This window comes from Rhinoraja longicauda, chromosome 22 (genome assembly GCF_053455715.1).
Source record: "Rhinoraja longicauda isolate Sanriku21f chromosome 22, sRhiLon1.1, whole genome shotgun sequence".
Classification (NCBI taxonomy): Eukaryota; Metazoa; Chordata; class Chondrichthyes; order Rajiformes; family Arhynchobatidae; genus Rhinoraja; species Rhinoraja longicauda.
Window position 1 is genome coordinate 13,529,540 of NC_135974.1, and position 24,549 is coordinate 13,554,088.

The following is a 24,549-nucleotide window of genomic DNA, read 5'->3' on the forward strand; positions in this document are numbered from 1 at the left end:
CATTCTCCTGTCACTATGTGTTGTCTTTGACATTTAAGGTTGAACAGCTGGAACATAATTAGTATTTTTTATCAAATATTGTTAATTACTAGCAGAATACAACAACAAAAAACAATAAATAATTGATATTTCCAGCCCACAACCGCATAAATATACACAATAGAGAAAAGAAAATTACAGCATGTACCACATTCTAACTCTTTATAATTCATTTAGTTTCGTTTAGATAGGTTTAGTTTATTGTCACGTTTACCGAGATACAGTGAAAAGCTTTATGTTGTGTGCTATCCAGTCAGCCAAAAGACTATACATGATTACAATCAAGCCGTTCACAGTGTACAGATACAGAGTAAAGGGAATAATATTTAGTGCAGGATAACTTCTTATTCGTCACTGCTTATTTGCGAGCGAGACTTTTGAAAAATAAATCTGAATTGATTCCTTTCATTTTTTTAAATTCACAGCCAGGCAATTTAACATTCTACGCCACTTCAAAGGTGCATGGAGATTTGATCCAAATTGTGCTTCGCTCAATATAATTCTCAGTTGGTTGAACTAACTATGAGTATTTGCCAACACCTTCATGGCCAATATACATCAGACAGAGTCACCTTAAAAGCAGCAAGGTTCAAGCAGCTTGGCTTTGCTTCATTTTACTTGCAATAAAATGCAATAAATACTGGTATTTTAAAAGAATTTTGAGTTACAGTCACATCGTTGGGATATTCTGTTAGTATTTACCTGTATTTCTTCAATAAAGGGTCAGCCATCATTTCCCTGACGAGCATCCCATCTGTAAGGAACTAAGCCAGTAGTACAGGGTTATTCAAAGTTTTAACTCGGACTAATACTGGTTGAACTGATTTTCCGGCACAGTAAACAATCGTGATAATGGACCACGGCACTGGGGGAATGGTGTCCGTTATTGCTGATGACTGCAGATGATGGTTAATAGTCAAAAGGACTCAAAGTGCTGGAGTAATTCAGCGGGTCAGGATCTCTGGAGAACATGGATCGGTGATATCGGGAACCTTCCTCAGACGGATTCTGTCGGCTGAGTTACTCCAGCACTTTGTGCCGTTTCACTTTGAAACTAGGACTGGTCACTGTGGGGCTCTCTCCCCTCTCACCTGCTGCCGCTTCCAAGGTGGAGTATGTGGGCGACTCTGGGGGAGGTGGAGGGGAGGAGAGGGAGACTGGACAGAGCGAGCGGCGGGAGAAGCAGGCGGCGGTGGGCGAGCGGGGAGCAGACAAAGCCACCGCCGACGGCAAGAAACAGCAGCAGGTGAGAGGGGCTCGTTGGTGCACCTTGCGAGTTGGGAGTGGGCTCGGAAGCCGTGGCTCTGAACGGCCAGGGAGATGGTGGGAGCCGGGGATGGGTCGACAGGTCATACCATTTACATTGGTTACCATGCCATCTGTGGCCGCTCAGGGAATCTTAACTGGGCTTTCATAATGTTGTCCAGATTATGGGGAGGGGGAGAACCATCAGTTGCCGGAAGATCGGAGATCAACCTATAGAATGTAAAACAGTACCAAAGAGACACTGCACAGAAATATGCTTTCAGCCCACTGAGTCCAGGCCAACCACCACATGCCAATTTAACACTAAGCCTACCCTAACCCATTACATTCTACCCAAATTCCCATCAACCCCAGATTTTTGGTGTCGTACTGGAAATTTGACCAGACTTTCCCTGGGGTCTCAGTCATTGGACACTTGGACAATTAGTATTTATTACAACAACACCGAAGTGGAACTCCTGTAAGGTAAATATAATGTAGAAATGCCATGCACTTTGGGGGAGCAATGATAGACACAAAATGCTGGAGTACCTCAGTGGGTCAGGCAGTATCACTGGAGAAAAGAAATGAGTGACGTTTTGGATCAGGACGCGAGTCTGAAGAAGGGTCTGGACCCGAAACGTCACCTGTTCCTTTTCTCCAGAGATACTGCCTCACCCTTTGAGTTACTCCAGCATTTTGTGCCTATATTCGGAATAAACCAACATCTGCAGTTCCTTCCTACACATATGGGCTAGCAATGGTTCTCTATACCTTATGGCTTTAGTTTAGTTTAGAGATAGAGCATGGAAACAAGCCCTTTGGCCCACCGAGTCCACACCGACCAGCGATCACGTCACCCACACTATCCGACACAATATGGATCATTTACAATTTTACCGAAGCCAATTAACCTACAAACCTGTACATCTTTGGAGTGTGGGAGGAAACTGGAGCACTTTGAGAATACCCACACAGTCACAGGGAGCATGTTAAAAACTCCGTACAGACAGTACCCATAGTCGGGATGGAACCCGGGTCTCTGGTGCTGTAAGGCAGCATCTCTACTGCTGCGCCCTCTGCCGCCCCTAATCAATCTAAGTCATGCTAACTGAGCGAGCTACTCTTTATGCACCAAACCGGTGAATATTCTGGTATCGTGAGCACTGTTTTAGCTAGTCTCAATGGAATGCATTGACAGTAAATTGTACCTTTATTCTGGTGGCTTGGGAATCTGTACAGTCATCAAAACGGATGCAATATCCAACTTCGTGACCCAACATTGCACCTCGCTCCTCTGCTACCCGTCCTGCCACCTAGAGATACAAGGAAGAAAGATTAACAGGATTAAACTGCTTGCAGGTCTCACTCTTCAAGGTGCAACTTCACAATATCTAAAGAAAGATGCATTCATACAGAATCTCTCAGGAAGTTTCTTAGCACTCTACTGGTAAAGATGTTTTTTTTCCTGCACTAAGCCACTCCATTGTAAATTATTATCTAGCCGATACATGCATTTATATGGTACTGCAAATAGTTTTTTTTTTTAAATGGATTATTAATGTTTCACACAAATATTTTCATGTCACCAACGAGGAAGGCATTGTCCGACTAAAACAGAAGTCAGATTAAAAATGTGGACTTCAGGCAGGTCCCCAAAGCAATTAAGAGGTGGTCATCTCTGTTCAATTTCCCCCAATCGGTGTTAAGTCCCCTACTTCTTCGTCAAAATAGCACATGTATTTGCATGAATCATGCCGCATAAATGTAGGCCATTTGACCCAGGTGGCCCAGCGGTAGAGTTACTGCCTTACAGCACCAGAGACCCGGGTTCGATCCTGACTCCAGGTGCTGTCTGTACGGAGTCTGCACATTCTCCCCGTGACCTGCCTGGGTTTTCTCCTGGAACTCGCGCTTCCTCCCACACTCCAAAGATGTACAGGTTTGTCGGCTAATTGGCTTGGTAAAATTGAAAATTGATCCTTGTGTGTGTAGGATAGTGTTAGTGTGCGGGCATCACTGGTCGGCACTGACTCAGTGGGCCGAAGGGCCTGTTTCAGTGCTCTTTCTCTAAACTAAACTAAAAGGTCCTGCTCTCTATTTTCCTGTAACCTTGGTATGTTTTCCTGTATTTATCCAATTCCCTTTCAAATGTTATTATAAGAAAATAACTGCAGATGCTGGTACAAATCAAAGGTATTTATTCACAAAATGCTGGAGTAACTCAGCAGGTCAGGCAGCATCTCAGGAGAGAAGGAATGGGTGACGTTTCGGGTCGAGACCCTTCTTCAGACTGATGTCAGGGGGGCGGGACAAAGGAAGGATATAGGTGGAGACAGGAAGATAGAGGGAGATCTGGGAAGGAGGAGGGGAAGAGAGGGACAGAGGAACTATCTAAAGTTGGAGAAGTCGATGTTCATACCACTGGGTTGCAAGCTGCCCAGGCGAAATATGAGGTGCAGTTCCTCCAATTTCCGGTGGGCCTCACTATGGCACTGGAGGAGGCCCATGACAGAAAGGTCAGACTGGGAATGGGAGGGGGAGTTGAAGTGCTCGGCCACCGGGAGATCAGTTTGGCCAACGCGGACCGAGCGTAAGTGTTGAGCGAAGCGATCGCCGAGCCTGCGCTTGGTTTCGCCGATGTAAATAAGTTGACACCTAGAGCAGCGGATGCAATAGATGAGGTTGGAGGAGGTGCAGGTGAGACAGAGGGAGAAGAGAGAATGAACAGGGTGAAAAAGATCCTTGGCAATGATGGCAGCTTTCCCAGGGCAATGTGTTGTGTTGATGGTGGGAGGCTGGTTTGCCCGTTGGACTCGGCTACATTCAAAACTCTCGGCAACTTCTTGCGATTGTGGGCAGAGCTGTTGCCAAACCAAGGTGTGAAGCATCCCAATAAGGGCATCTGCAGAAGTTCATAAGAGTCATTGGAGACGTGACAAAGACATGCAGGTTTGTAGGTTAATTGGCTTCTGTAAATTGTTCCAAGTGTGTAATGTTGAACTAGGTTACGGGTGATTGCTGGTCGGCATGGACTTGGTGGGTCGAAGGGTCTGTTTCCACACTATATCTCCAAACTAAATGAAACTAAACTTCCTTTGTCTTCGAAGCATTGGTGTGCTTTCTTGACCCAGCGTCAACGTGGTTGGTCCAGGATAAATCTATGTCTATGAACTTGAAGCTCTTCAACTTCTCCACTTTGGAACAATTGACGCTGATTGGGGCCGGTACTCTGCCTCACTTCCTGAAGTCAACATCGAGCTCCTTTGTCTTGCTGATATTAAGGGAGAGGTAGTTGGCTTAACACCATGTTACTAAGCTCTCCATCTCCTTCCTGAACTCTGTTTTGTTATTGTTTGAGATCCGGTCCATCATGATGGCATCAGCTGACAACATGTGCATGGAGTTAGAGCAGAATTAGGCTGCACAGTCGTGAGTGTATATGGAATATAGTAAGGGACTGAGAATGCATCTTTGTGGGCACTGGTTGTTTAATTTTAGTTTTTAATTTTAGAGATACAGTGCGGAAGCAGTCCATTTAGCCCACCGAGCCCGTGCTAGCCAGCGAGCCGCGTACACCAGCGCTATCCTACACTCTAGGCACAATTTACAATCTTTACCAAAACCAATTAACTTACAAATCTACACGTCTTTGGAGTGTGGGAGGAAACCGAAGCACCCAGGAAAAACCCACGCTGTCAAGGGGAGAACGTACAAACTGCGTACAGACAGCACCCTTAGTCCGCATTGAACCCGGGTCTCTGGCGCTGTAGGGCAGCAACTCTACCGCTGTGCAACTCCATCGTGGCACTATGTGTTGAGAATTATCGAAGAAAATGTTTTGTCACCTTTTCAGTGACTGGGTCAGGCAATCAAGGAATCATCGGCAGAGGATGGTGCTGTTTTCTAGTTTCATCAGCTTTGAGATGAGTTTGTTGGAATTGTGGCTATTGACACAGCCACAGTCAATAAGTTGCTGTTATCAGGCAACTGAACCATCCTACCAACAACTAGAGAGCAGTCCTGAGCTACTATCCACCTCATTGGAGACCCTCGGACGATCTTTATTCGGACCTTACTAGACTTTATCTTTCACTAACATTATTCCCTTTATCATGTATCTCTCCAACTCCCCCTCCCATTCCCAGTCTGACCTTTCTGTCATGGGCCTCCTCCAGTGCCATAGTGAGTCCCACTGGAAATTGGAGGAACAGCACCTCATATTTCGCCTGGGCAGCTTGCAGCCCAGTGGTATGAACATTGACTTCTCCAACTTTAGATAGTTCCTCTGTCCCTCTCTTCCCCTCCCCCTTCCCAGATCTCCCACTGTCTTCCCATCTCCACCTATATCCTTCCTTTGTCCTGCCCCACTGGCATCAGTCTGAAGAAGGGCCTCGATCCGAAACGTCGCCCATTCCTTCTCTCCTGAGATGCTGCCTGACCTGCTGAGTTACTCCAGCATTTTGTGAATAAATACCTTCGATCGATACACTGTAGATGGCTCAATTGTAATCATGTATTGTCTTTCCGCTGACTGGGTAGCATGCAACAAAAGCTTTTCACTCTACCTTGGTACATGTCACAATAAACTAAACTAAGTAGGAATCTGAAATAGATGTCCTTGTTTTCTAGATGAGTGCCAGGCCAGGGAGTTGGTGTCTGTGAGATTACTGGAGATATCCTATGGAGAAAATGTATATTTTCTGATAAAGTTCTGTAGTTATGTAACCCAAAAAAGCACGTCACCATCTTACCGAAACTGCAGCCACTCTACGAGGTTGTGTCACACCAATCACTCGGCCTTCCGCTGTCCAGCCAGCTTCCAATAAGTACTGTGTACAGAGGAGAGGAGACGTGAGGGAGGTTTGCCTTTACAATGACAGCTCTGTGAAAGATCGGTCCATACATGCACTTTGATGACTTACTGTGGAGGGCACAACGAAAGCTTCCCAGTGAAAATCATTACCCAATTGAATAATCAATATCCTACTCCCTTTAAACAATCACTGACTTATTAACTGTAACTCAATGCTACTAGAATTTCAAGGCAGAGTCAATTGCCCAAACTTTAAGTTTTGCCACAAATTCCCTCTGTCCTGCAGCATGACATTAGTATCAAATTATTTTCATAAGTTCATAGGTTATGGGAGCAAAATCAGGCCATTTGGCCCATCAAGTCTACACCATTCAATCATGGCAGATCTATCTTTCTCTCTTAACTGCCTTCTCCCCATAACAACTGACACCCTTACTAATCAAGAATCTGTCAATCTCCGCCTTAAAAATATCCATTGATACGACCTCCACAGCCTTCTGTGGCAATGAATTCCACAGATTCAACACTCTCCGACGAAAGAACTTCCTCCTCATCTCCTTTCTAAAGTTATGTCCTTTTATCCTGAGGCGATGGTCTCTGGTCCTAGACTCTCCCACTTGTGGAAACAATCTCTCCACATCCACTCTATCCAGGCCTTTCACTCTTCAGTAGGTTTCAATGAGGTCCCCCCTCATCCTTCTAAACTCCAGCGAGTACAGGCCCATTGCTGTCATTTCATAAACCTCCTCTGGACCCTCTGCAACGCCAGCATATCCTTCCTCAGATATGTGGCCCAAATTTTGCAAATCTTCAGGATTCAATTTAGTTTGGAGACCTTAAAAGGGCTGTAAAGTTCTACCCTTAGAGTGAGTGCAGAGAAAGGGGCCATTTACAGTTACACAAGACAATGGAACGGCCACATTTGGAGTTCTGCACACAGTTCTGGTTGCCCTACTATAGGAAGGATGCCATTAAACTGGAGAGGGCACAAATAAAGATGCACAAGGATGTTACTGGGTCTGGAGTCTTTGACCCATAATAATAATAATAATAATAATAATATTCATTTATTGTCATTGCAACGAGTACAACGAAATTAAAAAAATAGCTGGGGTTTTTCTTCCTGAAAATTAGGAGGCTGACAGGTAACCTAATATCGGGGCACCTATATCATGAGAGGCATAGATAAAGTGAATAGCACAATCTTTTCTATAGGGCAGGAGTGTCTAAAACTAGAGGGAAAAGGTTTAAGGGGAAAGATTTAAAGGGTAGCCAAGGGGAAAATCTTTCACACAGAGGGCAGTGTGTATATGGAGTGAAGTGTCTGAGGAAGTGCAGAAGTGGGTACTTACAACATTTTAAAGACACTTGGATGGGTACATGGATAGGATGGGTTGCAGGGATATGGGGCAGGTGCAGGAAAGTGGGAGTAGCTTGGATGGCCAACTTGGTCAACATGATACGTTGGGCCTAAGAGCCTGTTTCCATGCTGCGTAACTCCATGAATCTATTTGACCTTTTGTGGCTGTGTCAGCTCTTTGACAGAACTATCCAGCCCGAAGAAGGGTCTCGACCCGAAACGTCAGCCACTCCTTCTCTCCAGAGATGCTGCCTGTCCCGCTGAGTTACTCCAGCATTTTGTGTCTATATCCAATTTGTTCTGCACCTTTGCTCTTTTTCTATGGCATCGCCAGTTTTAACTATCCCACTGAGGGAGCAAATCCAGACTGCTGATGTTCTGCCCTTTCTGAGTTTCACAAAGGGTTGGGCTTCTGCCAGCCTGGGATGGGGAGCCCACTGAGTCCGCCCCTCCTACCCCCCTCCATCCCACCCCCCGAGACCAGAGACCTGGAGGAGGGAGCCGGTGACAACGGGCAAAGTGCGGAGCCGGTAGGAGAGGAGCGGGAACCGGGGTCTGGCCTACCGCACTCTCGAGGTCGACTGTGGGGAACAAAGGTGGAAGGGCGAGGAAAGGGACATGGCGTGGGACGTGGTGGTAGGAGGCAGAGGGCAGTAGTGAAGGGCTGTTTTTTTAGACTGAAGGACTGTGAACAGTGTTGGTAAGTGCGCCGATGACACCAATATTGGTGGTAGAGTGGACAATAAAGAAGGTTGTCTAAGTTTACAAAAAAAAAGTGCAGGAGGAACTCAGCAGGTCAAGCAGCATCTATGGAGAAAATGGACATTCCCTCCACAGAGGCTGTCTGACCCACTGCCAGGAAAGAATCTGGGTCTTTGGCGAAATAAGGCAGAAACACTACTGCTGTGCCACCCCTTAGTATTTCAGAGTAGTTTATGATTTTTAGAAAGATACAAACAATTTAAATTATTTCTATCAGTGGTACTAGTTTTTAAATTCTCTGAATGCTACAGATATTTACAAACAGATAAGCCTCCCTGTTTTGAATGGAGGCAAAGCTCAAACCACAGCCTTGCTTTCTGACCAAGGACACCAGCATATTCTGGGTCATGGTCATTTGTCGACCAAATCCCTGTTACACTGCTGCCCAAGAACAAAACTTTAGGCTTTACTTTAGAATTTAGAGATACAGTGTGGAAACAGGCCCTTCGGCCCACCGAGTCCATGCTGACCAGCAATCATGACACCGACACCTACACATTATGGACAATTTACAATTTTACCGAAGCCAATTACCTTACAAACCTGTACATCTTTGTAACATGGGACGAAACCGGGGCACCCAGAGAAAATCCCACGTGTAGGTGTCGGTGTCATGAAAATCCCACGCGGTCACAGGGAGAATAGAAACAGAGAACATGGAAAAATAGGTGCAGGAGTAGGCCATTTGGCCCTTCGAGCCAGCACCGCCATTCAATATGATCATGGCTGATCATCTAAAATCAGTACCCCGTTCCTGCTTTTTCCCCCATATCCTTTGATTACTTTAGCCCCAAGAGCTAAATCTAACTCTCACTTCAACACATCCAGTGAATTGGCCTCCACTGCCTTCTGTGGTAGAGAATTCCACAGATTCACAACTCTCTGGGTGAAAAGGTTTTTCCTCATCACAGTCCCAAATAGCCTACCCTTTATTCTTAAACTGTGACCCCCTGGTTCTGGAATGTATTAACTCCGTGCAGACAGCACCCGCAGTCAGGATCGAACCCGGGTATCTGGCGCTGCTCCACCACTACGCCACCCTTATTTTAAAGCCACCAGCAGTCCTTCACTCCTTTTTGTTTCATCATCTAGGATATGATTCTCATTTTGACTGCACTTCCCATGCCTAAACTTCTTGAAGCAGGGAGCTAATAAGTTTCTAAGCATATACATCACTTGCTCCAAAATGGCTTCCACAAGTCATGGGCAATTAAAATGGAATTTTATCATTGACAACACCTCACTGAAATGAAACAGCACTGATTAGTGTTTTACAGGACGAGGTGGCAATTACTTGCATGTTTATGATTTACTAAAAATGAAAAGTAAGAGTGAAATGCCATAGTATGCTGGTACTAACCTGAGGGATCTGAGTGCTCTTTCCACAGCCTGTTTCACCGACGATCACCAATGTCTGATAGTTCTCTACCAAGTAAAGAACATGATTTCTGTGCTAAAAAAAGCAAAGCAAAACAATAAATCATCACGTTTCCTTCATTATTGATCCCAACCTGTACTGCGAAGATTTGCGACCTGTGCAAATCCAATTTCAGGTTTGTTTCTTCTTTTGTAAACCAGCAGTTGCAGTTCTTCGTTTCTACATCTATGGAGATTTGTGTGAGGGGTAGGAAGTGGGTGGGTGGGTGGGGGGCTACACTTTGTTCAGTTGTTATAGCCTGAGAATTAATGGACCCATGGCCCAAAGTCACACTGTGGAACCTCAACAAAGGTTGCCATCTTCAGGCCAAGCTTGGTTTGCATCCCAAAATTAAAGCTACATATGTGTGGCAATAATCTTACTGATCTGTATTTTTTTTTAAATAATTTCACTATACTTTGGTACACGTGATAATAAATAACCATTGAACCCAGCTAGACGCAGAAACACAATTATGAGAGTGGGGTGAAATTTTGCATCTGAAGGTTCTCCATAGTTTTCTGTTTACATTTTTTTGACAAAATGTACTTATTTCAAGAAATACAGTGCTGATATACAGTACAGTAGTGCGTCTGTCTCAGAACTCCAGTGAACAGGGTTCAATCATGACCTTTACTTTACATTACTTTACTTCAGACTTTAAAGATGGATTCCATTTTAGAATCCATCTCTCTGCTACTGCGACATCCAACACTGCATGGAATGGGCACCATGACAATACGGCTTTCCCCCTGGTCTTTCAGTGGCTACCAACATCTCAGAATTGTGTTGTTGATAAGTTCATGGGCTACTATAAATTTCCCAGAGTTTACTTTAGTTTAGAGATACAGCACGGAAACAGGCCATTCGGCCCACCGAGTCCGTGCTGACCAGCGATCCCCGCGCACACACACTAAGGGCAATTTACAATTTCACCAAGCCAATTAGCTTACCAACCTATACGTCTTTGGAGTGTGAGAGGAAACCAGTGCACCGGGAGAAAATCCGTGCAGGCCACAGGGAGAACGTACAAACTCTGTAAAGACAACACCTGTAATCAGGATCGAACCCGGGTCTCTGGCGCTGTAAGGCAGCAACTCTACCGCTGCACGTAGATGGGTGACAGAAAAATTGGAGGTGAAGCATGTAACAGGGAATAAGTTATAGGGAACTAATTAGAGGATAGAAATTGCACTTTGAACACCCATGGGCTCGACAGACCATGTGGAATCCTTCTACATCATAAGCAGATATCAAACATCGAAATATGCAATTAGTTAGGATATTAACATGCATTAGCAGAGAGATAGATTCTAAAATGGCACTCGAAACATGTAATTAAGAGGTTGGGTAGACTTGGAACATCAGAGGTTGAGGGGAGAAGTGTATAAAATTACGAGAGGTTTAGATAGGGTAGACTGTCAGCACCTTTTTCCAACACAAGAGGGCACACTGTAGCTATCAGGTGAGAGAAAGAAAGTTGAATGGAAATGTGTGGGGCACATTATTTTTACACAGAGAGTAGTGGGGGCCAAGGGTGGTGGTGGAGACAGTGGCTTTTAAGAGGCTTTTAGATAGGCACCTGGAAGTGTAGGCAATAGAGGGATATGGATAATATACAGGCAGATGAGATCAGTTTAACCTGGCATCATGCTCGGCACAAACATTGTGGGCCCAAGGACCCGTTCCTGTGCTGTATGTTCTATGTTCCTATTCTATTTTCTCTCTTTAAAAAAAAAAAAATACAAACACAATTATCTCAAAAACAAATATATGATGTAAAAACATAACCAGAATCATTCCATCAATGCAGCGTGGACAATCTCCCACCAGAGTCCCTCAGAGAGCCAGTACTTGTGTAACAATGTGAGAACACTGCACCATTTTCTTTCACTCCAAAAAGGCTCACAATACAAAATCACTGCAAATAATGCAGTCAAATCTAGTCTCCCACTTGAAACGAATCTTCAAATTTACCTTTTGAAATGGGCTCACTGGTAGTTTCGAGCACTAATCTAGGATTTGAGGAAATAAGAGGAAAAAAATAATTTTCTCTAGCGTCTTTCACAGCCTCAGAATGACCCAAGGTGCAGCAAACAAAAAATGTCTGCATGGGAACAATCTGAAAACTGCAAGCTCCTACAAACAATAATGTGATAATGGTTAGATAAACTGTTCTGGTGATGTTAATTGATCAAGATTAAACATTGGAGATAATTTTCCTATTCTTCTTCGAAATAGTACCGTGACACCTTTAACATGCACTCCAATGGGTGGTGTCAGTTTAACGTCTCAATGAAACGGTCGCACACTCTCAGAAGCACAGGGAAGTGTCAGCCTTGAATATTCTGGTCAAATCACTGGAGTAGAATTTTAAACCACAACCTTCTGAGATGAGGGTGCTACCAGGTGAGCCAGAGTAGGCACGTATAATCTAGATTCCAGGTCAATGAATAAAACAGATTAAATGTCGTGCCAAGGTCTTTCCGTTCGGTAAAATGGTTGAGATCTAGGACATTATTTGAAGTGCAGGGAATTCTCCCAATTTTCATTCCAATATCAGCAATCTCACCATTGATTGTTAAACACTGTTGTGCACATAGCGAATGCTTGTTGTTTATACCTCTGCATAGAACACTGATTAGGCATCAACATTTTTTTAAATTTCCACTTGGGTAGCTCACAACCTAATGGTATGAACATTGAGTAGGAAGGAACTGCAGATGCCGGTTTACACCAAAGATAGACACAAAGTGCTGGAGTTACTCATTGGGTCAGACAGCATCTCTGGAGAAAAGGAATAGGTGACGTTTCAGGTCGAGTCCCTTCTTCAAACTGAGTCAGGGGAGAGGGGGAACTAGAGGAGGTTCCGAACAAATCAGAGCCGGCACTGATGACCAAGGAAAGGTGGAGCGCACAATGGTTTGTTGTTGGCCGTGGAAGAGGTGATAACGAAGGGATACGAACAGTGAAGCTAGCAGAACAATTTGGGTGGGGGAGGGATGAAGGGAGAGGGAATGCAAGAGTCACTTGAAATATAAAAAATCAATAATCATATCACTGGGTTTTAAGCTGCCTTTAAGCAAACTGTGAGGTGCTGTTCCTCCAATCTGCGTGTGGGCTCACTCTGACAGTGGAGGAGGCCCAAGACATAAACGTCAGTATGGGAATGGGAAGGGGAGTTCAAATGTTTGACAACTGGGAGATTGCATAGGCCAAGCCGGACTGAGCGTAGGTGTTCAGCTGATCATTGAATTCTCCACTTTTAAATTCTCCAATTTTAGGTAACTTCTACAAACCACCCCCCTCCCCTCTCCACTTTCTCCCCCTTACCCTCCACCCAACCCACTCCCCCGTCCTCTCCCTTGAACACTGGTTGACCTTGCATCGGTTTCTCTCTTCCCCCTCCACCTATATTCCTTCCTCCAGCTTCAAAATGTTCACATTTTCTATCCTTGAACTTCACAATTTGCAACTCTTTATCCTATTGGCTTGCATGATTTTTTCATCTCTGGCCTTTATCCAACAATCTGCTTGTCAATAAACCCCCTCGCCTGTGTTCACCTATTACTGGTGACACTTCGTCCTGCCCCTCCTCTCTCCCAGCTTACTTTCCCAATCGCCCTGCAATCAGTCTGAAGAAGGGTCCGAACCCAAAACCTCACCTATTCATGTTCTCCGGAGATGCTGCCTGACCCACTGAGTTACTCCAGCATTTTGTGTCTTTCTTTTGTAAAGCAGCATCTGCAGTTCCTTGTTATTATATCCAAAAAAAATTAATTGGATCAGAAGCAATGAGTATATTATTTTATGTAAATAAATTCTATCTTTACATAATATTATAACTTACTCTTGCTTCACTGAAAAATATACAAACTTATTGAGGGGGAAAAAAAACCCAAATTAAATAAATAAAAGATCACAGAAAAGGTATAAAGAATGAGACTAATAACGAGAAACTCAATCATTAAAATGCGCAAATAAAATCAATGTACTTGTACCTTAAAGATTGGCAGCTTTTGCCTCTGCTGCTCTATAGAGAGGGAAGCATATCGATTGTAAATCACTGCCGTTCCACTTGCTTCTGCAGAATTAATTCTTTCTTCGGATATACCCAGACCAGGACCCTCAGTGCCTAAAGCATAAGATGCAGCAAAATAAACATTAGTTTACTTTCAGTTAGAAATGTAGCATGGAAACAGGCCTTTCAGGCCACCAAGTACAAGCCACCCAACGATCATCTGTTCACACTAGTTCTACGTTATCCCACTTTGCGCATCCACTCTCTACACACTAGGGGCAATTTACAGAGCACCAATTAACCTGCAAATCCACGAGTCTTTGGAAACTAGAGCACCCGGAGGAAACCCACGTGGTTACAGGGAGAACGTGCAAACCCCACACACGCAGCTCCCAAGATCAGGATCGAATACGAGTCTCTGGCACTGTGAGGCAACCACTCTACCAGCTGCACCATTGTGCCGCCCCCGAAATAAAAAAATTATTCTGCAATTCTTACAGTCCAAAAATATTATTTCACCATCTATTATTGTGCTTGTCACTGGGAGCATCAGTGACTCTGTTGGAAGGATACAAGAAGTTGATGAATGCCTTCTCGTTTCAGACTCATGTTGAAGTAAGGTCTACATGGATGTCTTTGGCTTCTAAAGTGGAAAATTAATGTTGACAGTAGGCCATTCCATTCTTATTCACACAAACCACCCGCAGTCACAGTTCAGAAACGTGCCTAGACTTTAATACTCCTTCGGTCAGGACAGTGTTTAATTCAAGTCCCACTTCAGTGTCCTTGAGCTCAAAATCTATGCTAACACATTCTGTGCAGCACTGCGGGAGACCTGCACTAAAGAAGCTGCCATTGTTCAGATGTGACATCCATCCAAGACCCTTTCAGACCCCTGTCTGGCCTTAAAAGAACCCATGTTATTATGTGAAGAGCTGGAGGCTTTCCAGGTGCCCCCACAACCTCCTAACTCAATTAAATTACTAAAATATATCATCTAGATGGGTTTAGTTAATTGTCACACAGAGTCACAGAGTCATACAGCGTGGAAATAGGCCCTTCGGTCCAAATTGCCCACACTGACCAACATGTCCCATTCACACTGGTCCCACCTGCCTGCGTTTGGCCCAAATCCTTCTAAACCTGTCCGATCCATGTACCTGCCTAAATGTTTCTTTAACGTTGCGATAATACCTGCCTCAACCACCTCCTCTGGCAGCTCGTTCCGTACACCCACCACTCTTTGTGTAAAAAAGTTACCCCTCAAGTTCCTATTAAATTTTCCCCCTCTCACCTTAAACCTATGCCCTCTGGTTCATGATTCCCATGCTCTGGGCAAAAGACTACCCAATCTATTCTTCTCATGATTTTGTACACCTCTACAAGGTCACCCCTCATCCTCTGCGTTCCAATGAATAAAGTCCTAGCCTGCTCAACCTCTCCCTGTAGTTCAGGCCCTTGAATCTGGATAACAGCATCGTAAATCCTCTTGTAAGCCTTTCCAGCTTGACGATATCTTTCATGAAAGATGCCTTAAAAGTACCCCTTGTTATTATGTGAAGAGCTGGAAAGTTTTTTTAATCCACCAACTACCCAACTCAATTAAATTGCTAAAATAGATTATATAGGTTACATAGAAACATAGAAAATAGGTGCAGGAGTAGGTCATTCGGCCCTTCGAGCCTGCACCGCCATTCAATATGATCATGGCTGATCATCCAGCTCAGTAGCCTGTACCTGCCTTCTCTCCATACCCCCTGATCCCTTTAGCAAAAAGGGCCACATCTAACTCCCTCTTAAATATAGCCAATGAACTGGCCTCAACTACCTTCTGTGGCAGAGAATTCCACAGACTCACCACTCTCTGTGTGAAGAAATGCTTTCTCATCTCGGTCCTAAAAGACTTCCCACTTATCCTTAAGCTGTGACCCCTGGTTCTGGACTCCCCCAACATCGGGAACAATCTTCCCGCATCTAGCCTCTCCAACCCCTTAAGAATTTTATATGTTTCTATAAGATCTCCCCTCAGTCTTCTAAATTCCAGCGAGTACAAGCCCAGTCTATCCAGTCTTTCTTCATATGAAAGTCCCGCCATCCCAGGGATAAATCTGGTGAACCTTCTCTGTACTCCCTCTAAGGCAAGAACGTCTTTCCTCAGGTTAGGAGACCAAAACTGCACACAATACTCCAGGTGCGGTCTCACCAAGGCCCTGTACAACTGCAGCAGAACCTCCCTGCTCCTAAACTCAAATTCTCTTGCTATGAATGCCACATACCATTCGCTTTCTTCACTGCCTGCTGCACCTGCATGCTTGCTTTCAATGACTGGTGCACCATGACACCCAGGTCACGTTGCATCTCCCCTTCTCCCAATCGGTCACCATGCAGGTAATACTCTGCTTTCCTGTTCTTGCCGCCAAAGTGGATAACCTCACATTTATCCACATTATATTGCATCTGCCATGCATTTGCCCACTCGCCTAATCTATCCAAGTCACTCTGCAGCCTCCTAGCATCCTCCTCGCAGCTAACACTGCCACCCAGCTTCGTGTCATCCGCAAACTTAGAGATGTTGCATTCAATTCCCTCGTCCAAATCATTAATATACACTGTAAATAATTGGGGTCCCAGCACTGAGCCTTGCGGTACCCCACTAGTCACTGCCTGCCATTCCGAAAAGGACCCGTTTATTCCTACTCTTTGCTTCCTGTCCGCCAACCAAATTTCTATCCACCTCAACACTGAACCCTCAATACCATGTGCTTTAAGTTTGTACACCAATCTCCTATGTGGGACCTTGTCGAAGGCCTTCTGAAAGTCCAGATATAACACATCGACTGGTTCTCCCTTACCCACTCTACTAGTTACATCCTCAATTAGTTAGATTAGATTAGTTTAATTTATTGTCACGTGTAACGAGGTACAGTGAAAGCTTTTTTGCTGCGTGTTATCCAGTCAGCAGAAAGACTATACATAATTACAATCAAGCCGTCCACGGTGTACAGAAACAGGATAAAGGAACCATTGACCATTATGACACAAAGAACTGCAGATGCTGGTTTACAAAAATATACATAAAGTGCTCGATTGACTCAGCAGGACAGGCAGCATTTCTGGAGGACATGTTTAGGCGACGTTTCAAGTCGGGATCCTTCTTCAGATTGACGCTTTAGGTCAGGTTAGACTGGAGAATGGTCCAGACCTAAAACATCACCTATCAATATCCTCCAGAAATGCTGTCTGAACCGCTGAGTTACTCCAGGGCCGAATGGCCCACTCCTGCACCTATTTTCTATGTTTCTATGATTCTAGACACAAAATGCTGGAGTAACTCAGCGGGTTAGGCAGCATCTCTGGGGAACATGGACAGGTGACGATTTGGGTCGGAACTCTTACTCCAGCAGTCTGTGTCCTTGTTTATAAACCACCATCTGCAGTTCCTTGATTCTTTTTCTCTAATCACTTGTCTGCACCAAGATTTATAGCCAGTCAGAACAATGGCAATTTCAGACAGATTTGCTTTTAAATTCAGCAACCAAACTCACTGGGGACAGCCTTGGATAGAAGAAGAAGAATGTTATCCTCCTCATAAAATTCCACAAAGGATTCGGCTTCATGGTTATGCAATCAATCACTCGTGGAAAGTAGATCTAGGGCATTTTCCTACAGGGTTCACATGGGACTAAGGAGATAAGCAGCAAGTCTAGTGTTGCTCCAGTACATCTAACAGCATCAGTTTGCAACGAGCTACGCACACTCCACCCTCCCAACTCAGAACACAAATAGAAGAGAATGTATCAACTGCTATTTATCTGTCATTCCAGTTTTCAAACACATAGGCTTCTATTTATACAATACTTCAGGATGTCAAGAAGTTATTCAAAGCTAATAAAATACAGTCGCAGTGTAGTCGCAGTAATAACATTGCAAATGCTTTACCAAATAGCAAGCTCTTGCAAATAAAGTGGTATTGACCAGTACCTTTATTTACGGTTACTGTACATGTTTTTAAAACTCCGCATTCACAGAAGTGCTATATCCAACTGTAGAAACAAGAAGCTGCAGATGCAATTTTGGGTCCTGACCTGAAACATCACCTAGAGTCATAGCGTGGAAACAGGCCCTTCAACCCGACTAGCCCACGATGACCAACATGCTCCATCTGCATAGAGTCATTAAGTTATAGAGCGCAGAAACCTATCCATGTTCTCCAGAGATGCTGCCTGACCCGCTGAGTTACTCCAGCATTTTGTGTCTTCTACTGCGAGGCTTAACTCCACTGATTATTATGGGAACCGTCTAAAGGGGGGGGGGGATAGTACCCTATTGTCCTCATGTAATGCAGCTCGCTGATATCAAACTGGGTTCTACTTGTAATGGAATGGGAATTGAAGAATAAATATTCTCCTGGTCACTGGTGCTGGAGTAACTCAGCTGGTCCCTATAGAACATGGTTAGGTGACATGTCGGGTCCAGACCCTCCTTTTTCTCCAGGGATGCTGCCTTACCTGTTCAGTTACCCCCGCACTTTGTGACCTTTTGTGTATTAACCATCATCTGCAGTTCTTTGTTTCTACTAAGGGAAGGCTAATTCTTCGGCCTTAAGTGAACCCTGGAGGTGCAATTATCTCAGGCAATCCTTCCATGAAATGCTGCACCAGTCAGGAAACAAATACAAGCAAGCTTTGGAAAGTTCCATCGGCCAAAGTGATAAATAAGCAAGGTAACAAGGAAAGCCAACTATTACAGTGGTTCATTAATTTATAGTCATAGAGTGATACAGCATGGAAACAGGCCCGTTGGCCCAACGTGCCCACACCAGCCAACCTGTGCCAGCTACACTAGTCCCACCTGCCTGAGTTTGGTCCATATCCCTCTAAACCTGTCCTATCCATGTACCTGTCTAACTGTTTCTTAAACATTACGATAGTCCCTGCCTCAACTCTGGCAGCTTGATCCATAGACCACCATCCTTTGAGTGAAGAGGTTACCCCTCAGATTCCTATTAAATATTTTCCCCTTCACCTTAAGCCTATGTCCGTTGTCCTTACGTGATATTGGTGCCAAAGAATGCAAATCGCTACCTTTGCTAACTACCTCTTAGAAGGTAGACACAAATGCTGGAGTAACTCAGCCAGGCAGCACCTCTGGAGAAAGAGAGAGACTTTCTCCTCCAGAATCCCTCAATTGCCAAGCCTGAGGAAGGGTTCCGACCCGAAATGTCAGCTATTCTTTTTCTCCAGAGATGCTGTCTGATCCATTGAGTTACCCCAACATTTTGTGGCTGCCTTCGGTATAAACCGGCATCTGCATTTCCTTCCTACCCGAGGTGGCGGCTGGTTGCATTCTTGAACCACTGCAGCCCATGTGGTGAAGGTATTAGCATAGGGTTGGTGGGCAAGGAGCTTCAAGACTTGGGTCCAGTGACGATGAAGGAATAATTTACTTCCTGGTCAGAGTGATGTTTGACTATACTTTAGACTTTAGAGATACAGCGCAGAAACATGCCCTTCAGCCCACTGAGTCCACGCTGACCAGCGATCACCCACTATCCGACATACGAGGGAAAATTTACGATTTTACCGGAGCCAATTAACCTACAAACCTGTACGTATTTGGAATCTGGGAGGAAACCGGGTCTCAGTGAACCACAGTGAACAAACAAACTCCGTACAGACTGCACCCGTAGTCAGGATCAAACCCGAGTCCCTGGCGCCGTAAGGAGGCAGGTCTACCACTGCCCCACCGTGCTGCCCTTAGAGTGGAATTTGCAGACGGTGGTGCCAGTTGCCATTATCCTTTTGTGTTTATCAGTTTGGGAGTTGCTGCAGTGCATTCTACACCATTGGTGTTGGGAGTGAATGTCTGTGGAAATGACTGTGGTGCCGATCAAGTGTGCTGTTTAGTACTGGCTGGTGCAGAGCTCTTGTTGCTGGATCTATCCTCTCCCTGACAAAATCAGTAGTCAACTCCAAGCATGTGGCACTTTAGTTTTAGAAAACAAACAGTAACATCTGCTAAAATACCCACACTCACACCTCATAAAAACTAGGAGCCAGAGGAGGATACAAGGTCATTCAAACCTGCTCCACCTTTCAATGATGAAACAAGGAACTGCAGATGCTGGTTCACAAAAAAATACACAAAAGTGCTGGAGTAACTGTCAGCAGGTCAGGCAGCATCGCTGCAGTACATGGATAGGAGACATTTCAGGACAGGACCCTTTAGACTCGGCTTTCAATGATTATGGCTGATCTGATTTGGTACCTAATTCTATTTGTCTGCCAATCCTCTTAATCACTGTAGTCCAAATTTATCTATCTCAGACTTGAACACATTTAATGACTCTTTCCTTGCCCCCTTTCTCCACCCTCGTTGTTTTACCAGTTCTACATTTCTCCACATTGTTTCCCTCTTGAGATCACACCTTCCCAAGCGAACAATGGGCTTACCAAATATTGCCCTGCCTGAGGTTGTTTATAACTGGCCCAGATGGAAACAAACGTCTTTTCTCGTCTCCAGCTCCTAACCTCCTCCCTCCCCCCGCCCCCTGCGTTCAGTCTGAAGAAGGGTCCCGACCCGAAACTTCACCCATCCTTTTTCTCCACAGACACTGCCTGACCCGCTGAGTTACTCCAGTACTTTGTGTCTACCTTTAACGACTCATCGCTGTCTGAGGCAGAGAATTCCACAAGTCAGATGTTAAACAGCAACCACTTTATCATTGCAGCCAAGGCTTGCTGAAAACCTATTTGTGGAGCTGCTCTGATTTACATGAAGCCAGCAAACACTTTGGGTCAAAGAACTGATACATTTATCTGCTCAATCTTATGGAATAGCAAATTATCTCCAGCATGATTCGTCTGTCATTATGGTCAAGCGGAACATTTTATTTCTCATTATAAAGTTTTGGGTTTCCCTTGCGAGTAGCTGAATAAAAATTCTAGGTTAAATTGCAGTGCAGAGCAATTCTGAAGAACAGCATTGTCAGAAGTGCTATTTTTCATCCCTGCAGCCTTCCCTTGAGTACTATAAGAAATCCAAGTTATCATCAGAAGAGGATTAAGTATCTGCTGTACTTATGTGTTTCTTTTCAATCTGCACCAGAAGATCAAATACCCTAACCTTTCCTGTCCTTATCTTATCATAGAAAGTTATTTGTGGTCTTTCTGCCCCTTCCCACTTCCTCCTCTATAACCCCTATTGTTCTTGCCATTGTCAATGGAAGGGCTGTGACCCAGAATGTTAAAATGCATCTAGAGGCTACTTTACCTACTGAGCATTTCTAACATCTGCAATATTTTGAGCAAAACACAAAGTGCTGGAGTAACTCAGCAAGTCAAGCAGCATCTGTGGTGGGAAATGAACAAGCGACATTTCTCGTTGGTACCCTTCATCATATTGATTGTAGTTGGGTGCGGGAAGAAAGTTGTAAAAGAGAGGTGGGGGTAGGACAAAGCCTGGCAAGTGATTAAAACAGGGAACTGCAGATGCTGGTTTACAGAAAAGCAGTTAGACTGGAGTAAAACAGCGGGTCAAGCAGCACCTCTGGAGGACATGAACAGTTGACATTTCGGGTCAGGACTCTCCTTCAGTCTGATGCAGAGTCCTGACCCAAAATGGTGCCTGTCCCATTTCCCTCCGTAGATGTTGCTTGACCCACATAGTTACCCCAGCACTTTCTGTCCTTTCCTGGCAAAGTGATAGGTGGATACGGTTGAGGGGAGGGCAGGAGGGAGGGGTGATTGGCAAATGGGTGGAGGACGTGGCAAAGGCGAGAAGTGAAAATGGAACAAAAGGGTGTCAGAAGAGATAAAAGCAAAGGAGTGAAATATAAAGGCTGGGGAAGGGGTATACGTGGAAAGGGGATAGGGGTGGGGATGATAAGGAGTGGGAGATTAAGGGGTGGGGGGTAAAGAGTTGGGGGATAAGGAGAAAAAAGGTGGGAGGGTGGGTAAGGATAGGGGGTAGGGGATAAGGGGTGGGGGATAAAGGGGTAGAGAGATAGGAGGGATGGGCAAAGGGGGGGGGCGGTGAAAAAGGGGTGGGATAATAGGAGTGCACTTGGGGAGGGAGGGTAATATATTTCTTAAAATTGGAGAATTCAATGTTCATGCCTTTGGGAATTTTGCTGTCACGGTCATTTATCTCATTGTGTGTGGTGTGGGGGGAGGGGGGATGTGTGTGGGGAGTGTTTTGTGGGGGGAGGAGGGGGGGAATGTGGTGTGGGGGGAGGATGTGGTGTGGGGGGAGGAGGGGGGGATGTGGGGTCTTCTGGGGGACAGGTAAGCTAGGGGGGGGGGGGTTATTTCTATTTGAAAGGAGTCGAGTGGCCCCGGGGCAGAGTGAGATGTTACCCTGGGTGTAGATGCAGCCTCTGGGGATGGGTTTTACTGCAGGCAGCGGGGTCAAGTGCTCGCCACACACTGGCACAGCCAGGGGCCGCCCACACACGCTTCGCGGCCATAACAAAAATACGTATTTTAAGGTGCCACAAGGTGCTTTAAATATAAAATGTAGAGAATGGATGTGCCTGCGCCCGTCTCCCCGGACACCCTGCGGCCACTCTCCCCATCGCCCTCCCCGCCCGCAGCTGCCCTTGGATATAAAACACGACGTTTTATTTTTTTTAAACACCTCGCCCCCCCCCCCGTACGGAGAGGCGGTTATTCCGGAGTGGCTTCCCCCGCCGCTCCGGGCCCCGGCGTCGTTTGATTCCCCTCAGGCTGCCTTTATTTTTACCTGGTTTCCAAAACTTCGGAGCGGTCATGGGCGCCGCCATCTTGGTGTGAAAGGTCACGGGGGGGAGCGGTCCGTCACCGGCGCGTCACCGGGAGAGGAAACACAATGTCCCACACAGGGCAATGGCAGCATGACTTGCAGCATCACCCAGCCATGCACTCTGCACATTGCATATACACTCTGTACATTGCATATACACTCTGTACATTGCATATACACTCTGTATGTGTACACAGTCCAAACAATATAGCAAATGGAGAAAAAAAACCCATATATATATATATATTTCACAAAATGCTGGTGTAAGAAAATAAACTGCAGATGCTGGTACAAATCGAAGGTATTTATTCACAAAATGCTGGAGTAACTCAGCAGGTCAGGCAGCATCTCAGGAGAGAAGGAATGGGTGACGTTTCGGGTCGAGACCCTTCTCCAAAATGCTGGAGTAACTCAGCAGGTCAGGCAGCATCTCAGGAGAGAAGGAATGGGTGACGTTTCGGGTCGAGACCCTTCTCCAAAATGCTGAAGTAACTCAGGAGGTCAGGCAGCATCTCAGGAGAGAAGGAATGGGTGATGTTTCGGGTCGAGACCTTTCCCCAAAATGCTGGAGTAACTCAGGAGGTCAGGCAGCATCTCAGGAGAGAAGGAATGGATGACGTTTCGGGTCGAGACCCTTCTTCAGACATATATTACAGTATATTGGTTAAAACCAATGCCAAGGACAGGAAACTCTGGCGAACCATCATCCAAAAAGGAACAGCCACCTTTGAAGTCAACAGATACGCAGAATTAGAAAAGAGAAGTAAACGGAAAGAGAGGCAGCGACAGCCAAAGCCCGATCTGACATCTGGAATTACCTGCCCTTAATGCCAAAGAACGTTCAAAGCCAGGATTGGACTCGTAAGCCACCTGAGAGTTCATAAAAACAACGGAACGTAGACCATCATCCTCGACCTCGGGGGATAGCCACAACATTAGTATATATGTATTGTCAGTGCCGTAGGTAGCCGCTATTTGCATACCTTGTGTATGCAAGAAAATAATTTCACTGTCTTGTCACATGTGACAATAAAGTATTCCATTCTGCACAATTCCATTACATTGAGAGGTGCCACATAGGAGCAGGCCCTTTGGTTCATCATGCCTATGCCAACCATTTTAATGTGTCCATCTAAAGGGCGGCACGGTAGCGCAGCGGTAGAGTTGCTGCTTTACAGCGAATGCAGCGCCGGAGACTCAGGTTCGATCCTGACTACGGGTGCTGCACTGTAAGGAGTTTGTACGTTCTCCCCGTGACCTGCGTGGGTTTTCTCCGAGATCTTCGGTTTCCTCCCACACTCCAAAGACGTACAGGTATGTAGGTTAATTGGCTGGGCAAATGTAAAAATTGTCCCTAGTGGGTGTAGGATAGTGTTAATGTACGGGGATCACTGGGCGGCACGGACTTGGTGGGCCGAAAAGGCCTGTTTCCGGCTGTATATATATGATATGATATGATATCAATATAGTTGGCAGCATTTGGTCCATAGCCTTCCACGCCTTTCTGATTCAAATGCTTTCTAAATATTGTGAAAGGGTGGCACGATGGCACAGCCGGTAGAATTGCTGCTTCACGCGCTAGAGATGTGGGTTCAATCCTGACCTCAGGTCCTGTCTGTGTGGAGTTTGCATGTCCTCCTTGTGACTGCGTGGGTTTCCTGTGGGTGCTCTGGTTTCCTCCCACACTCCCAACGTGTGGGTTTGTAGCTTAATTGACCTTCTATAAATTGCCCCTAGAGTGTAGGGTGGATGAAAAAGCGGTGTGAACTCAGTGGGCCGATGGGCCCGTTTCCATGCTGTATCTAAATTATCTAAAAATGGAGAAATCCGCAGTCCAATGTGAAACTTAAACAAAACTTTAAGATTATAAGAATGTATGATTGTGAAAAGAAAAGTTATCCGGATCCTGACCAACATCATTAAAACATGTTAAGGTCTTCATTGTTTGTGTGAACATACTGTGTACAAATTGGCTGCCATCTCTTACATTGCAACAATGTTCACACTTTTAAAAGTAATCAATGGGTTGAAGTGGAGTCCGTGCAATACAAACTTGCTTCGGACATGCCAAGACTATTAAAGATGATATGAAAGCAACATAATATTGC

General features: G+C 45.2%; 1 protein-coding gene across 1 annotated transcript in view; it reads right to left on the reverse strand.

Annotated features, from left to right (window-relative positions):
- Window positions 1-22,515, reverse strand: part of dhx35 (DEAH-box helicase 35) — a 74,153-nt gene extending 51,638 nt beyond the window's left edge. The window contains exons 1-6 of the mRNA XM_078418755.1: window positions 22,403-22,515; window positions 13,641-13,774; window positions 9,583-9,675; window positions 6,039-6,116; window positions 2,496-2,600; window positions 742-803 (exon numbers count right to left, since the gene is read on the reverse strand). Of these exons, the coding sequence (XP_078274881.1) occupies window positions 742-803; window positions 2,496-2,600; window positions 6,039-6,116; window positions 9,583-9,675; window positions 13,641-13,774; window positions 22,403-22,442 (512 nt within the window). The 5' untranslated portion in view covers window positions 22,443-22,515. The remainder of the gene's footprint in view (window positions 1-741; window positions 804-2,495; window positions 2,601-6,038; window positions 6,117-9,582; window positions 9,676-13,640; window positions 13,775-22,402) is intronic.
- Window positions 22,516-24,549: the final 2,034 nt, after the last annotated feature.